At 39.1% G+C, this 16,101-nt stretch overlaps 1 protein-coding gene across 1 annotated transcript in view; it reads right to left on the bottom strand.

Annotated features, from left to right (window-relative positions):
• The window catches only part of CMTR1 (cap methyltransferase 1), a 51,723-nt gene that overhangs the window by 13,685 nt on the left and 21,937 nt on the right, over positions 1 to 16,101 (bottom strand). Inside the window, exons 7-19 of the mRNA XM_007434526.4 lie at positions 11,276 to 11,370; positions 11,123 to 11,195; positions 10,727 to 10,925; positions 10,337 to 10,455; positions 8,954 to 9,050; positions 7,987 to 8,119; positions 7,131 to 7,310; positions 5,697 to 5,753; positions 5,045 to 5,102; positions 2,964 to 3,032; positions 2,287 to 2,418; positions 1,624 to 1,746; positions 358 to 449 (exon numbers count right to left, since the gene is read on the bottom strand). Of these exons, the coding sequence (XP_007434588.1) occupies positions 358 to 449; positions 1,624 to 1,746; positions 2,287 to 2,418; positions 2,964 to 3,032; positions 5,045 to 5,102; positions 5,697 to 5,753; positions 7,131 to 7,310; positions 7,987 to 8,119; positions 8,954 to 9,050; positions 10,337 to 10,455; positions 10,727 to 10,925; positions 11,123 to 11,195; positions 11,276 to 11,370 (1,427 nt within the window). The remainder of the gene's footprint in view (positions 1 to 357; positions 450 to 1,623; positions 1,747 to 2,286; positions 2,419 to 2,963; positions 3,033 to 5,044; positions 5,103 to 5,696; positions 5,754 to 7,130; positions 7,311 to 7,986; positions 8,120 to 8,953; positions 9,051 to 10,336; positions 10,456 to 10,726; positions 10,926 to 11,122; positions 11,196 to 11,275; positions 11,371 to 16,101) is intronic.

The following is a 16,101-nucleotide window of genomic DNA, read 5'->3' as shown; positions in this document are numbered from 1 at the left end:
CAAAAAGAGAGATTTGTGCATGATAGGGTATTGGAAACAAGAATTAGTAGAGCTTGTATAATATGAGAATTTTCTGCAGTGACTGCTAGGCAGATATTCCCAAAACAAACATAAAAAATGATTGGATTTAATAATTCAGGCCTCTTCTGAAGAAAGGCTATTAGTTGTGACATAGTCTTCTTTCCTACAGGAATGTCTCCTTTGATAAAGTGGACAAAAAGAAAAAGTGTGCCAACACAAAGTTGGCTTCTAATTTTGATCTGAGGAGCTGTCATGAACAGTACAGATGTAAAGATAAAAGCAGCCCCACTATCCCACCAAAATATTTATGCAAAGATATTTCCAAACTTTACTTACCGCTGATTGAAATGCTGTTCTCTGACATCACTGCCATTCAGCACCAGAGCATCCAGGATGTGGATGGCATTGATTTTTCGCTGGGCTTTGCCCTAAAAAGGAAGAGAAATAGGAACATCTTAAAGTGCTACTGCTTGCAAAAGATGCACATATCTGCACATACAGGTAGTCCTCGTTTAGCAACCACAGTTGGGACCAGCAACTCGGTTGCTAAGTGAAACCGCAACTGTGCTTATGATCTTACTTCAGCTTTCCTTTGCTTTACAGACCTGCAAAGGTCATAAATGCAAGGATTTGGTCGTAAAATTAATTTTTCATTACTGTCGTAACTACAAACAGTTGCTGTATGAGGCAGTTACTAAGCGAGGTCTACCTGTACCTGCATTCAATCTCACTGTTCACTTCAGTAAGAGTAAATAACAGAATTTTTAATCAAAATATGCCCCTATCAATTTCTCCCCACAAATTTCTCTTTTATGAACCTTGAGGTTGAAAGTGCACAATTACTGTAATTTTCTGATTTTATCTTTTGACTGGCTTTTATATATTTTTGGGTTGGTTTGTTTGTTTTTCCTTTTATCAATGTTTTATTTTATGGTGTGGCTTTGGGTTTGCAGGCATGTTTAGAGTCAGAGATGTTATTTCTTTGGAATCATTATGCTTGCAAACCCAAAGCCGCTCTGTCTTAGAAGTATGCAATCTGGATCTGTTCAGCCTCCAGCCACTGGGTCAACACTTCTACCACCTCACCTGTTTGGCCCAGGGATAAGATATATAACAGAGCTTTTCTCTGAGATTTCCTTTGCTTTTTAATTATGTGATGCTTATTTTAGGAATTATACTATAGCTTTCATGCGTTTTTCCTACATCAAAGTAGAGGGAAGCACCGTCATTACTTTTTTGCCATTGTGGCCACAGTTTCTTCACCCCTGCTCTAGGCCAGTGTTTCTCAACCTCAGCAACTTTAAGATGCATGCACTAACTCCCAGAATTCCCCAGCTAGCATGCTGGGAATTGCGGTCCACACATCTTAAAGTTGCTGAGGTTGAGAAACACTGGCCTAGCCATGGATAAGGAATCTTTTTTCCATCAAAGGCTAGATCTCCTGAGGTACAATTTACTGGGAGCTATACCGCGGTTATAGAAGGGACCGGCAGAAAGCGTGGTCAGGGCTATGCCTTTGCTCTCCTCTACCTTCTCATCCAACACACTATTCAGGGAAGGAAACAGGGCAAGAACATTTTTGAAAAAAAAGGTGTCACTGACCTCTCCTTTCAGCTCATGAACAATCTCCACAGACAGAAGCGTATCCCGTGGCAGTTCTATTTTCAAGTCCAGTTTGGTCCAGCGATCTGATGGGCGACCACCCCAGGTATATATCTGAGACTTCTGCATATAAGCAAAGAAGGAGGCAGCCAGATTAGAGACTGAAGCAGCCCGCTGAGGAAACCACATGCTCTCAAACAGCTAAGAGAAATGTGCATCCAAAATCGGATGCATGTTTTAAAGAAGGATGTGAAAGATATGTCACTAGCAAAGGGGATAAACATATTCAGTTTACTTAGCAAGCCTATCTATTCCCAAGAATGTGAGACTTAATTTCACATGAGAATAATTATTATAACCGAAAGTTGATTAAATAAGCAAATGTATTTCATCAATTTATGAAACAAAGCTTTCATTTATCTTCAAAATGACAAGGAGAATCCACCGATCAAATTATCAGCTTGATAATTTTATTTATTTATTTATTTATTTATTTATTTATTTATTTATTTATTTATTGGTGCCTTTGAGTCAGTATTGACTCCTGGAGACTGCCTGGACAACCAGAAAGAAAAATATACCAAATCTAAAACAAATTCCATGTTACTTAAAATATACTATTTTCACCTACTGATATTCACTAATATAATTATCATGACATACCCCTAGTGACAGAAGGAACTTCTGCTCACTTCCTGATACCATGCATCTGTAATCCAGCACTGGTCGAATTTTTTCTAAAGTTTTTGAGTTGAGAGGAGTTGGTTTATAACTAAAGATCTCTATGTCAGCACCCTAAAGCAAAATTAAAAGAGAGAGAGAGAGAATTCCACAATCTTTTCCAATACAGAAATCTCCAGAGATCTGGTCTGTAACTTTCATCAACCCTGACTACTGAACAAGCTGGCCAAGCATAATGAGAGCGTCTGAAAGACACTAAGTTGAGGAAAGGTACCATAGAAGGCTAACTCTGTGACTGGCGTTAAAATATATTTCTATGCTTTATGTACTGAGATAGTGTTCAGAGCCTATTAGCACAATAAATGCATATCAGCTTACTTATCTTAACGTAAAATAACTTCCATTAAACTTGTTTGTTCTATATATCCCTTTTCCTGTGGCTTTAGAAAAGGTTCAACCAATTGCATCTAATCATAACATCTAAGTGGAAGCCTTTCACGGTGCATTTGAAGAGGTAGTTTTTACTGTTAGCCAAAGAGCAGCTGACATTAAATCTTGTTTTTGCTTTTTTTTTTAATCGTTGCTTTCTACGATGGCACCATACAGGGCATGCATCTCATCTGAATATCTTGACACACAAAGGAAAACAAAATGTTCACCTGAGTTAGCTCATAGAATTTGGACAAGGGATCAGAAGAAGATGGAGCAACTCGGGCTTGGTCTGGAATCTAGAAGGAATAAAAATCCAATTAGTTTAAAATTATAAATTCTCTACATTACCCCACTTTATATTTTGTAAGGAAAAAAAGCACAAGCCATTTTACTATAACGAAAAAAATTCAAGCAATTTTATTTTGTAGATGCTATTGTTAAATCAAAATATTCTTTTCCCACATGAATCTTCCTCCTTCCTCATGAATTCAACAAAGAACAGTGGGAATTTTCTGTTATTATAAGCTACCCATGTGGCCTTTGTCCATGCCTGCAAATTACCCAAAAGAATTCGGCAGTTCATTTAAATGTGAATGGGAACAAGAGTTCCTTCTCAATACTCTTCATACAATATATTATTAGCCCATAAAACATGCTGTCATAAAAATCCCCCAAATCCAAGATCCACGCAGAGAAAACCAAGTTGCAATGAAATTATTAGTTCCCTTCAATTATTAGCAATAAACTATATTTAATTCTGCTGCATCATCTACACAGAAATTTCAATTAATATTTATTATGTTTGAAAAAACTGCCCCTATATAAAAGATTTCAAACTTAAAATGTTTGAGAGTTCTTTGCAACTTTTCAGCTAGCAGTCTTGGTTTGAAGATATCATAATGATATCAAGATATTTTTTTACTTTGGGATAATCAGTCAAAAAAAAAATAAACCACTGTATCATGACTCCCTGCTTACAATCACATTTTTTTTAGATCAATGACACCTTTTTTATTCGCTGTTTTAGCTGCAAAATTGTACGCCATAATACATGCATCAGTTCAAGATGCCACAAGATTTGTTGTAATTATAATCATGGGGTAATTTAGATGGCAATTTTGTCCTTGCTCCCTTTCCTTTAAAAAACGAGGGACACATACATCAACTATCTCTTTCATGCCTGTAGTCAGCTGGGTCAGCCAGCAGTTTTTTTTCCTCAACAGTAAGTGCAGACAACCCAGTCCAGTTCAGAAGTTCAGAAGCAAGAAATTGTAATCTCCACATTCTGTGTTTTTTGCAAACAGGACTAGGTCTTTCTTACTCTCACAGAGATTAGCAGAACAAGCTGTCATGTGAGGATGAAGCAGGGGTTTCAGTTCAGAGAGGAAGTACTCCCCAAGTCTTCTCTGCAGTGATGGGAGTGAAAAGAAAGAAACTGGTAAAAGGATGAGATTTCACCTTGTAAGATAGCAATTCCAGCTATGTTCCAGACATATCAAGGAGGATTGTGTCAGCTGGATGAAGATGACAGCATAACTACCGTATTTTTCCGACTATAAGACGATACTTTTTTCTAAAATCCTTACCCTAAAAATTGAAGGGCGTCTTATTCAAGGAAGTCAGCCGAGGAGAGAACCACGTGGTTGCAAAACTGCCCATACTTTGTCTCTGCAAAGAGGCTTCCTCCTATTGCTAGCCTCCAATCACGAGTGAAATAGCTTGTCTCCCAAACAGACTTCCTCCAATCACGAGCCTGATGTAACTGACGTCAGCTGATGCTGAACAAACCAATTGGAGGAAGTCTGTTTGCAGAGACAAGCTATCGGCAGTTTCACTCATGCTTGAATGTAATCAGTTATGCAAAAGAGCATGGAAATAGAGCTGCAGAGAGACGGTTTGGGCCTCCTCCCACCGAGTGTATCAGGTCAATGTTAACTAATTACTAAATAAAAATGTGTTCTGCACTATCTTTAAAATACTGATTTCTTAATTTTGGGTTGGAAAAGTGGGGGTCGTCTTGTACATGGGGGCGTCTTATTGACGGAAAAATACAGTAGTTTAAACAAATCATAAATAATGCCAGACTGGGTCAATTTGTTCCTGTATTGTTACTAAAAACTGACACCATCTAGTTGTGAAAAGTCATCCTGAGCATACCTCTTGACTTCCTAAATGCAAAAGAATCTTTTCTGATAGAGAATATATGTTGTTCTTAGTTGAAGCGCAGAAGCCTGGTTCTTATATTAAGAAAGTTGAAAACCAAAAGATACATGTGACTGTGTTTTTTTTGCTTTCTTGCATTACTCACCCCCCAAAGTCTGAGGCATTCTTTTCGGATATCAGCCTGACGTGGTTCATTCAAAGTCCTGAAAGAATATATAAGCTTCTATATCTTCCAACAAAAAGATACTTCAGGTTCTCTCTTTCCCACCTATTCTCAGAGGATATGTTATTACTATCCATCCACCTAGTCACTGGGTCACATTGTTTGAGTTGGGTGGCCTTATGAATAATAGATAATACATAAATAAATAAAACAGTAGTTTCTGAAACACAATGCTGTCTCACACATAAGTTTGTTTCCCTACAATAGTATGGCATTCTTGCTTCTGAAAAGGCTGTCTATAGTAGTTCAAATAAGAAAAAGCCAACGTACCACATTACAGATTTTGGCCATAAAACACACTGCTTCTAATACAAGGAAAATCAGTAGGACAAATTTAGTGACAACACACTAGGGCCCAGTGACTTGAAAGACAATAAAATCCTACCAATTTAGCCTAGATCAGGCCCATTCTCATCATGCCATGCCTAAATCTGTATCCTGCTACTACAAATGAAGATTACATTCATGAGACTAACTATGCAACATCTCAAATAATCCACACATTAATTTCTAGTAAAATCCTTAACCACAGTTTCTACAAAGAGAACATTTTGAAAATATCAAATCTACTTACGTGTCTTGAACAAAGGCACGAATTTTGGCCAGGGCTTTAATCTGAACAGCAGAGAGTCTGAAAGAGAAAACAAGTCTACTTTAGAACATTCAGAGGAACTTGCTAAATGGAAGCCTTCTGAATCAAAATAAGAATTAAAAAATAAGAGGCAGAAAAAATAAACATGCACATTTCTACTATATTATAACGAGTCACACTGCACTGATACTGTTAGAAATTGAGGAGCATTTCATTTGCACTCTTTGCTCATGATAGCATTTTTCAGTTGGTGAAAAAAAAGAAAATCAAAAATTAAGATTACCCAGGTTTCTAGTGATCACTAGATCTCTTATCTATAATATCACTGTACAACAGAGATGCATACACCTCCAAAGTGATCTGGAAGAAATGCTTCAGGCAACACAATAGCAGCACCTCTCTGTTATTGATTAAAGCAGAACCTCTCTTTAGGCTACCATGGAAGCATGAAAGAAGACATGGCTGTTTTCACACAGAAGACTAGAAAAACAGAGCAACTGTTCTCATGAATACAAAGAGGTATCTGAAGCACTTCTTTCACATCACTTTCAAGTGTGCACTAACTCACTTCAGAGTAGGGGGCACAATCAGCTGCCTGAAACCTTGGGCTGGGCTGGCCTCTGGAGATAAGGAATTGGATATAATATATACATAAAGAGCTTTATTTCATCACTTGCCTTTTGCTAAGCATACACAATGATTTAGCTTGCTTGGCACATAAGAAAAAAATAATGAGCCTTGGAAAAGAGATACCTTGCCTACGATATCAGACTGGAAGACTACAATTGGAGAATATGCTGCAATGGCAAAATTGAGAGTATATATCCATAATGGAAGTTTAACTAAATTCAAGCAGGAATGGCTCCCTTATATACAATACATCACAGAACAAGGCAGATTTAGATATCTGGAATATGGTTTTCAGGGCTCCAATAGAAACTAATAACATTTACTAAAGTTTAATGTAAAGTTCAAATATCTAAACTGTGACTAGTGCTCTGGGATACAAATAAAAGGGAAGGGGAGAATGTGTCATTAAAAAGTAATTTACTTGGTCTTTTTCCACTATGTTTTAAAATTCAAATGTAGCAGTCTTCTTCATATCATATCGCTTTTTTTAACTTTCTCTGCATTTCATTATTTATTTATTTATTTTAAAAAGCTTTTTTCCTCTTTGTATTTCAGTATTTTTACAATAAATGCATGGAAGAAAAAAGAAAAAACAATGTGTCTTATAAAGTATGTTCTTGTGCAAACTATTAAATTTAAAAAGATACTCAGTGAAATAACTCTGATAATTTTCTGATAGCAAAAGTAACTTGGCAAAATCACTAGCAAAAAGAGTGCCACTATCCAAAGGCAAACCTTTATTTTTTTCTTGGAGATACTGATTTCTTCTCAATGTACTAAACTCACCTTTTATTTGAGCGTATCATGTAGTCATAGAAATCATGATCACCTCTGATTACTTCCAGGGGAACAACAAGATTAACATCTTGGTCAGAGTTGCGTAGCTGGTTGAGTTTGATGTTCACTGTGAAAAGATATTCTCTCACTTCATCAATTCCAGATTTTAATCCACGGCATACCACATACCTGTAGATACACAAAATACTTTTTTCTTCGTTTTTTGTGGATTTGGGATTTTTGCATATAATTTTTTTAAATGAAAAAAAAAGATATTCATGTTACACAATGACTTTCTAATACCTTTTACTAGATTATAAGGTAAACTTCTGTAAATCTATGAAGAAACATGGATCATGCTATAAGAAAAGTATCTGCTGTGGTCTGGGGTTTTTGGAAGACAATGGGTCCAGAATCATCAGGTGCTTAATTGTCTTATTTTTTCTGATGTTGCTATTTTTCAAAACTATTTGAAAATGACAGTAGGAAAAAGAAATTGCATGAACTAACAGTGGGCTCTGATTAATTGTAGATTACAGGTAACTGTGTCCCATTTACACTTTCATATGCCAACAAATGTATTGGGCTATTGTAGCCCATTCAAGCATTTCCTAAATGGTTACTGATACATTTCATGTTAAAAACAGAAAAAATGAGAAAAAAATCAAGCATAGTTAGGTGGCCAATAAAAAAATACTCTCTTTTAGTCTCTTGTAGGGTTCCTTCTCTTCCCCTGACTCCAAGAATGGAAAATTCACAGCCAAAACTAGTCATAAAACTTGTGCCAAGACTGCAGTTACATCAAATCTTTTATCACTGTTTCCTTATTCAAGCAGATAATTGCCTTCACATTTCTCAGTCTCACCTTTCTGAATTGGCAGGACGGCTTGTCACAGGTTTGAAGATTGACACACGTTCAAAGCAGCAATACAACAAATATACAAGGCCAACACTGAATGGTGTGAATAAGTCAAAGGTTTTGCAGAGAAAGTGCCCTCCTGGAGAAAAAAAAAGCAATGAAAGAGGAAAAATGCATATTATTTTATATCCCATCTTTCCATCAAGATACTGATTTTATCTTTCTGTAACTTAAATGAAACCAAGATAGAATGCTTTGGCTGTAGCTACACAATGAGTTTGTGGCTCATCAAAGAACTAAATGTATGTTTTCTCACTCTGTTCTAAGCTTTATTGGATATCCATCTGCTACATGAGTTATCATAGCAGTGAAGCCTTACCCACAGACAACTTGAAAAAGTAAGTTATGACGATCTCAAAGAACTGGTGGCAGTCATGGCCTTGAGGACCCTTGTACAAATCCACCTTGTGCCAATCGTGCCCATTTCTGGTTCAGGCAGCCCTGTTCAGGCATGCCTCAGTCAGCTCTCATTTGGACTACTGCAATGCACTCTACATGGGGCTATCCTTGAAGACATTCAGAAGCTACAAGTTGTCCAGAATACTGTGGCACAAGTAGTTATGGACGCATCACAATACACCTGTTTAACACCACTACTATAAAGACCTCTAGTGTCCTGCTACAAGAATATCATATTCTACAAACCATCTTGGTTGAGAAACAGTGAGAAGAAAAATAATTGATCTTTAAACTACATTTTAGAAACAGCAATTCCCAGTAACAAAAAAAAAAATTAAATGAAAACAGCCCAAACCGGAGAACCTTGTCAATTACAGTCTAAAGCTTACACAAATATCTTCAAGGGAAATGCTTCACAAATAGGGAAAGATGAGAAAGACTAGAGAACAGCTAACACCAAAATCACAAGAGACAGGAGGAGGAAATATGAAGGTAAACACAAATGGGACAGCACCTGTCCGTATAACAGAGAGTCCTGTGAGGAATTGACAAAGCATTAGCTGCTTGCTTAAGATCTCTTGGATGTTTTCCTGCCCCTCTACAGAGAAGCCCTGAAACACACAAAATTAAATGCAAAATTTTTTAATATCACCATCTATATAACTAAAAAATAATTGCTCTTCAGGGTTTTTTTAGCACTATCATCCAAACAAGCCACCATAGCAACTAATCTTTCCCCCTCTGGAGTGCAAAGTTGCACCCTGCCCACTGAGCAGTACATTGCTGCCACTTCCTCATCTATCTCTTATCAAAGCCAACCACAGCTGAATATGCACATTACCTTTCCAAACCCTTCATTTGTTTATTTTAGCAACAAATACAACTGAGATATGTAGATTTGGGATGGAGGGAGAGAACAGAAGTAAAAGCAGCAGTAATGTGTCTTCTTTCTGGTTACAAACTGATAGGGATCATCTGCTTAAAGGATTATGCCGGCCCTTTCATCTCATTTTTCTGTAAAGTCCTACTGGCAATACTAGCTGGTCATTCTGGGAGTTGCAGTCCAAATATGGATTGGAGAAGGTTATTTTATAATAATTTTCAAGGAACCACTGCTTGTCTGTTGCACAGCACATTACCGGTTTCTGATCATTTCTAGCTCAATGGCCAAGGTTATTCTGACAGAGGGTAGCAGCACTCAAGTCTTGTACACTTGAGGCATTTATTGAAAGGGAAAGGGAAAGGAGGGAGCTCAGATTCATATTACCTCTAGAGAGCCCTTTGGAACTTGGCTGTTAAGAGGAGAGATGATAATTGACCTTGCTTGAGCTCCACAGGCTCTTGTCCCCGGAGTTTGCTATGTTATTAATTACAAACATGTCCCTCTGGGATAGAATGACTATGCATGGTTAAGTCCATATAGTCCCCAGGAGTCAAGTTCAATTCAAGGGCATTTTATAATTATTGCAGCTAGACAAAATTTGTCAACTACATCTCAGACCTTTCACAAGATGTCCTTCTTTTGACCAAGTAACACTCAAGGGTTCTGCTTCACTTAGGAAATCAAGTATATGTTTTATTAACTGCAAATGTAAGCTCTGTACCTACATTCAACAAGATCAGCAATACAGTAACAATACCAAAGCTGAGGTTTCTCAAGAACATCTGTAACATACAATTTGGTGGCATTCTGTGAACCACTACACAGTGTATTTATATTATTAATTTCAATACAATTAATTAATCCAGTTCCAAGATAAAACAGAATGATCCATGATCTAGCTGCAAAGGAAAGCTAGCATTATGATCTTTTTCCTAATCTGCATGTCACAGCATACTATGAAAAGTAAGCTGCTGTTGAACACCTGGAGGATAAAGGAAAGGGGAAGAAACTTACCCCATCAGCCATCAAGAAATGCACCCCCTTCTGATCTGTGCTGTCCAGCACAAAATGCTGAAAGGCAGAAATGTTCTCAGGACGGGTGATGTCGCCATCTCCCTCAACACCCCCTTCACCTAAGTGAGAGAACAAGGATTTTGATTTTGATCGTGTATATTAATACTATTACTTACTAAAGAAACTTTTTTTTTAATCCTGTTTTTTAAAAAAAAACTACCTTCCAACAGGAAGGATTTTAGGATACTTATTACTAAAAGGAAAGCCATTTTTCTCATCCCAATACTGCCAGTTTTTCCTACTCTTAGATAATTAATATTCTTGCATGAAAACCTGGCATCCGTTAAGGTGTGTTTTTTTAAAAAAATGAAGACAATTTTGCGTGCGTACCATAGTAAGGCTCAAAAAGTTCACTAGAGGCAGCACAGAAATCCTCCAATTTGAAATCATTTGGTCCTTTTAAGGTCATCCCAAAACCCTTTGCGTGCCACTTCTTCCTCCAGAGGACATATTCTGAGAAACCACCAGGGCCAGCACATACATCAGCAAAGTATAGCAGCTCAGGATCACGTTCTTTAATTAGTGGTTTCTGCAAACAGAAAGGATAAAATTCAATCACTGCAACTGAATCAATCCCCCAAGTAAATAGTTGCATCAATCTGTTACATTGATTAACTGCTGAGTGCTTAATCAACTACCATTTTAATAAAATTCTAAGGATTTTCCTACTCACTTTTCCCATTCAGAGAAGGCACCAGACACACACAAATAAATGAAAACCCTCACCCCACGAGAATCCTTTGGATTTGTAAACATGTAGTCGAAGACATAATCTATGTTTGCCATCTTCATTGCAGCTCTGTAAGTGTAAGATGGGCACTTGTTAAGAGTTTGCCCTTAACTGACCAAATAGTTGCAATGTATAGTCCCTCCTCTCACCTGTTTAGGAAGAAGACTCCACGGATCATCTCATAGGGATTGGATCTTGTACGAGCTCGGCGCATCTCCTCTCCATCCAGCACATCAAAAACACTCTGCAGAAAGAAAAAATCTAATCTAAAAGGGGAGGACAGCTAAACAGAACATTTTGCAGTTCTATACCTGGATCTTTACTTTACAGAACCCTATTATGGGGAAAATTAGCAATGGATCACTCATTCTTTAACCAGAGTGTCAGCCCCATTAGGTAGACCAGATCAGAAAATCAACTCCAGAGAATTGCTAAAACTACTTTTATTGAGATTGGCTATAACAACAGAATCTTGCAAGCCTGATTGTGCTGCACCTCCTCCTCCTCCTCCTCTTCTTATAACCCAGTGAATTAGGGAGGCATCTGCCCAAGCTGCTTCCCAATGTTATCTCGCTGTTCTGCACTTAAAAAATGTTTCAGCCAAGGTAATGGTTCTGCATATTTCAGTTAGGGTCATTTTGCTTACTTTTTACACCAAGGTAATGAGATGCAAAAGTCTTGGTAGCAGCAATACCATTTTTTAGTAAAACAATTCAGGGAGTGCCACTACAAATTTCATGGTCTGGCTTTAGGCACAAAGACTAACACCAGAGCACTCAACAGGCAGGGTGCATGCATCTGCATGGAAGATTTTTATATATATATAAATTTCATTAAAAGTTTAAAAGACAACATAAAAACTAACACAAACCAATACAGAATAAGGGGGGGGGGAGAAAAAAGAAAATAAAGAAAAAAGGAGGAAGAAAAGAACAAAGGTGCAGAAAGAAAAGATAAAAAGAAAGAAGCTTCTGAAGCAAATATAAGTAAATTACAAAGTTATCTCTTACTCTGTGATTACAAAAAAGCTAACTTTTTTCTATTATCCGATTTTTTTTCTAATCATCAAAACCACAAGTCATAAGTGCATTTTTTTCTGTTTCATGAATAAAGTCTATAAGGGGTTTCCAGTCAGCCATAGATGTAGATATCATTTTTTCTTTAATCAAGGAAGTCAATTTAGCCATCTCTGCTAATTCCACCAACTCCACCAACCATTCTTCCATTGTGGGTAATGTCAATTTTTTCCACTTTTGAGCATATAATTATCTTGCTGCAGTTGTCATGAATAAAAACAAAGTTTCATGGCTTTTTTCTAACTGTCTGTGCATGCAGGATTTTCTGTGAAGCCAGAATTTGGATACGAAACTGTCAGCAAGGTGACAAAGAGCAGGGCGCAAAGAGGGTACACGTACAACCAGGATGGACCAGGACCAGGAGGGAGCTGTGAAAGACAGGGTGGATCTGGTATGTGGGCGGAAGGTAGTGCTTCCGGAAGATAGAGAGGGGGTGCCGAGAAAGGAAATGAATTATTTGTGCTACCAGTTTTTGTGTACAGCCTCACAGGAGCAGGTTTTTCTTCACCAGCCAGACCCCATCAACAACTTTCAAGAGGTGGCCCTGCTTGGCAGTGGAGGCCTGAGAAATGTTTGCATCGCTCTTTGGCCACCTGCAGCTGTTCATCAAGTGTCGTGGATGGTCTGCAGCTCCAATACCAAAGAGATGATAGGGGGGTCGGAGAGCAGGCAAGAAGTGAAGGTAAAAACCACAGCTGGATATGAACAGGGTCCGTTGAGTAGAGGCATACAAGGAGTTGTAGGTGAACTCGGCAAGAGGTAGTAATTACGCCATCTTGCTGATTGCTCACAGAGCAACACAAATACTGCGTAAGTATAACATTCATTTGTTCTGCCTACCCATTCAATTGTTGATAATATGCAGTGGACGGGTGTAAATGCACTTCCAGAACAAAATCTTCCAGAGCCTGGCAGTGAACTGGGCTGTGCAGTCTGAAATAATGCAGGTAGGCAGACAATGCGGCTGGAAGAAAAAGGCTGGCAGTTTCCTTGGCAGTAGGAATTCCCTCACAAGGGATGAAGTGTCCCTTTTTAGTGAAGTGGTCCACCATTTGGTGATGTACCCTTGAGAGTACAGGAAGGTTGTAGAAATGTCCATAGAAACGGTCTTCCAGGAGCCTGAGGGCACTAGTAAACATTACAGGAGACCAGCAGGTTTGCCTGAAACATTTTTATCCAGACGGGGCAGGTGGTTACATACACCACACCTCAACCGTGATACATCACCAGCAAAAATCCTGGATGATCAGATCTAGGGTCTTATAAAGTCCAAAATGTCCTCCACAGCTGTTTTGTTTGCTGAGTGTAGCATTTCCTCTCATAATTCCATCAAAGGCACATAAAGGTGGCTATAGTACAAGAAGCCATCCTCAGATTTAAATGGAGACGTCTTGGACTGGTCCAGGTTGCACTGGAGTTCTTATGCTGATCCTGAGTGAAATGTTCCCTTCCCTGCAGGTTTCAAATACGTGCTGTCAGGTTGGCCCCAAGGTGGCTGCAAGGTTTTCTGGCTGCAAGACAGTGGTCGTGGTGGCATCTGCTCCACAATTTGAGAGCCTGGACAAGGCATCTACCCATTTGTTGTGGGGCTGGGACATGTAGGTGATCACAAAGTTGAAGCATGAGAATAAGGCAGACCATCAAACCTGACAATGATTGAGTTTTCAAACTGTGTATACTTGCTCCAGGTTCTGGTGGTTGGGTCATACCTGTACTGGAGACTATGTCCCCTTCAGATGCTGCTTCCAAACCTTGAAAGCATTCTTGATAGTGAGCAGCTCTTCCCACATGGTGTAACTGATTTCAGCTGCAGCCAACTTTCCTAAGTGAAAGGAGCAGAGCAAAGGTGATTGATTTGGTGTTGTGCCCTGCAAGAGGATTTCTGAAGTAGTAACATTAGGAGCAGATACTATAGAGATTTCATGGGGTCTGAGTGCTGAAGGAGTGTGGATGCAAACATCTCCAATTATTGGAAGGTCTGCTGCGCTTCAAAACCTCATTGGAATTCCAGAGTAGCCCAGAGACAGGAGCAGTGATATATGAGAAAGCAGAAATAAACCTGCAACAGAAGTTTGCAAAACCTAGGAACAACTGCATATCTTCTTTGTTACTTGAGAGCTGCCAATCCTGGTTTACTTGAACCTTGATAGGATCCATGCCCAGGCCTTCAGCTGAAATGCAGTAGCCCAAGAGTTCCACTTCAGTGAGGTCAAATGTGCACTTTTCCAGCTTAATGTGCAGACAATGCTTTTGCAGACACTGCAGGATGAATTTGACATGGGTGGTATACTCCAGCGGTACCCTGGAATAGATCAAGAAGTTGTCCAAACAGATAATCACAAACTGAAGATTTAATGAAAAGCTGGAAGACAATCAGGAGTTACAGAGTCTGAATGGCATAACCAAGTATTCAAAATGACCAAAACTGATCTGGAAAGTGATCATCCCCTTTCTTGATCCAGATCACAAGATACTCTCCACAAAGATCCAGCCTGGTGAGGATAATGACAGAGAATAGTTATTGTAGGAGAACCAAGATCAGCAGAAGGGAACATTGGTTGCGCACAGTGGTATGGTTGAGGGCCATATAATCATTACAAATATGAAGCCCCTCTCTGCAAATTTCTTCTTCAAAAATAGGACAGGGACCCCTGCTGGGGATGTAAAATAACAAGTAAACCCGTGCCACAAATTTTTCTCAATGAAATCAAGAGAGCCACTGTCTCTAGTTCAGAAAGTACATATAGGCAACCCTTGGGATAGTCGCTGTGGGGACAAAATTTATTGCACAATCATAGGAGTAGTTAGGGGAGGATTGTCAGCCTTCTTGGCACTCAGTACATCATGGACCTCCACATACTGGGCTAATGGTGGCTTGGGCATCTTCAATATGGACGGTGGTTGAGTGTCCACAGGTTTCCACATACTCCAGGGGTTGTTTATTATTTATTAAACAAATCTATATAGCCACCTGACTCACACATGGGAACTCCAGGCAGCTTACAAAAATCAGACCCCAAATACAACATCTACTAGACCCCTCATTCCCCTGGCGACAACACCACATTTACACTAGCCAGGAGATCACTGGGTCATGATAGGGCAATCATGGAAGTCCCAGGACAAGCTGGAAGTTGATAACCAACATAACCAAGAACTTGAGCTTTTTGTGATGCTACTGCATGCACAGGATCACCAGTTCAGTGATCTTTACCACAGGTTCTGATGCTAAAGGACACCCAACAATAACCTCAACCCACTACAGGATTCATAGTTGCGTACACAGGGATTCCAACCTGGTCATTGATAAAGTTGCAAGAAGCTCCTGAGTTGATGGTTGTATATACTTGGGTGGGGTCATGCTCCAGAACCTGAAACTCCACTGGGATTGTGTATTTCATCCCTGAACTCAGTGCCCAAGACTAGCAAGAGGGTGTCCCATTTCCCACCTAAGGTCCTTTGGAATATTTCTGGGGACACTGGTGGGTGTAGTGATTCAGCAAGCTAAAAAACAAGAAAGATTTTGCTGGTGGCATCAGTTCTTCTCAGTCAGTGAGTCATGTCAGTGAGCCAACCATGACCATTGCCCAACTGCATTGATTCTTCTGCACCTACTTGCAGGATGCCCATTGAAGGCAGCTCCAACTTGCTGGTGGTGACCACTGAGGTTTTGGGCTGAAATTTGCCCAGACCTACTGAGCGTTACATGTTTCAAGGTGGTCATTAATCAGTATACAGAACTGGATCAGCTCTTGTAGTATGGTAGGACATTTAACTTGGGCCAGCTTATCAAGACCAAATCCAAGAGCCCTTCCTGATCTAGGAAAATTGCATCATTCCAGGCCAAGTGCTACATTATTCCTGGGCATTATTCCTCTCCTTGCTGAATTTGCACAGCT

This window comes from Python bivittatus, unplaced genomic scaffold (assembly GCF_059951505.1).
Source record: "Python bivittatus isolate LINGU-HERP-01145 unplaced genomic scaffold, Pbiv_v1 ctg000020_np1212, whole genome shotgun sequence".
NCBI classification, from domain to species: Eukaryota; Metazoa; Chordata; class Lepidosauria; order Squamata; family Pythonidae; genus Python; species Python bivittatus.
This window is presented reverse-complemented; position numbering and strand designations above follow the sequence as displayed.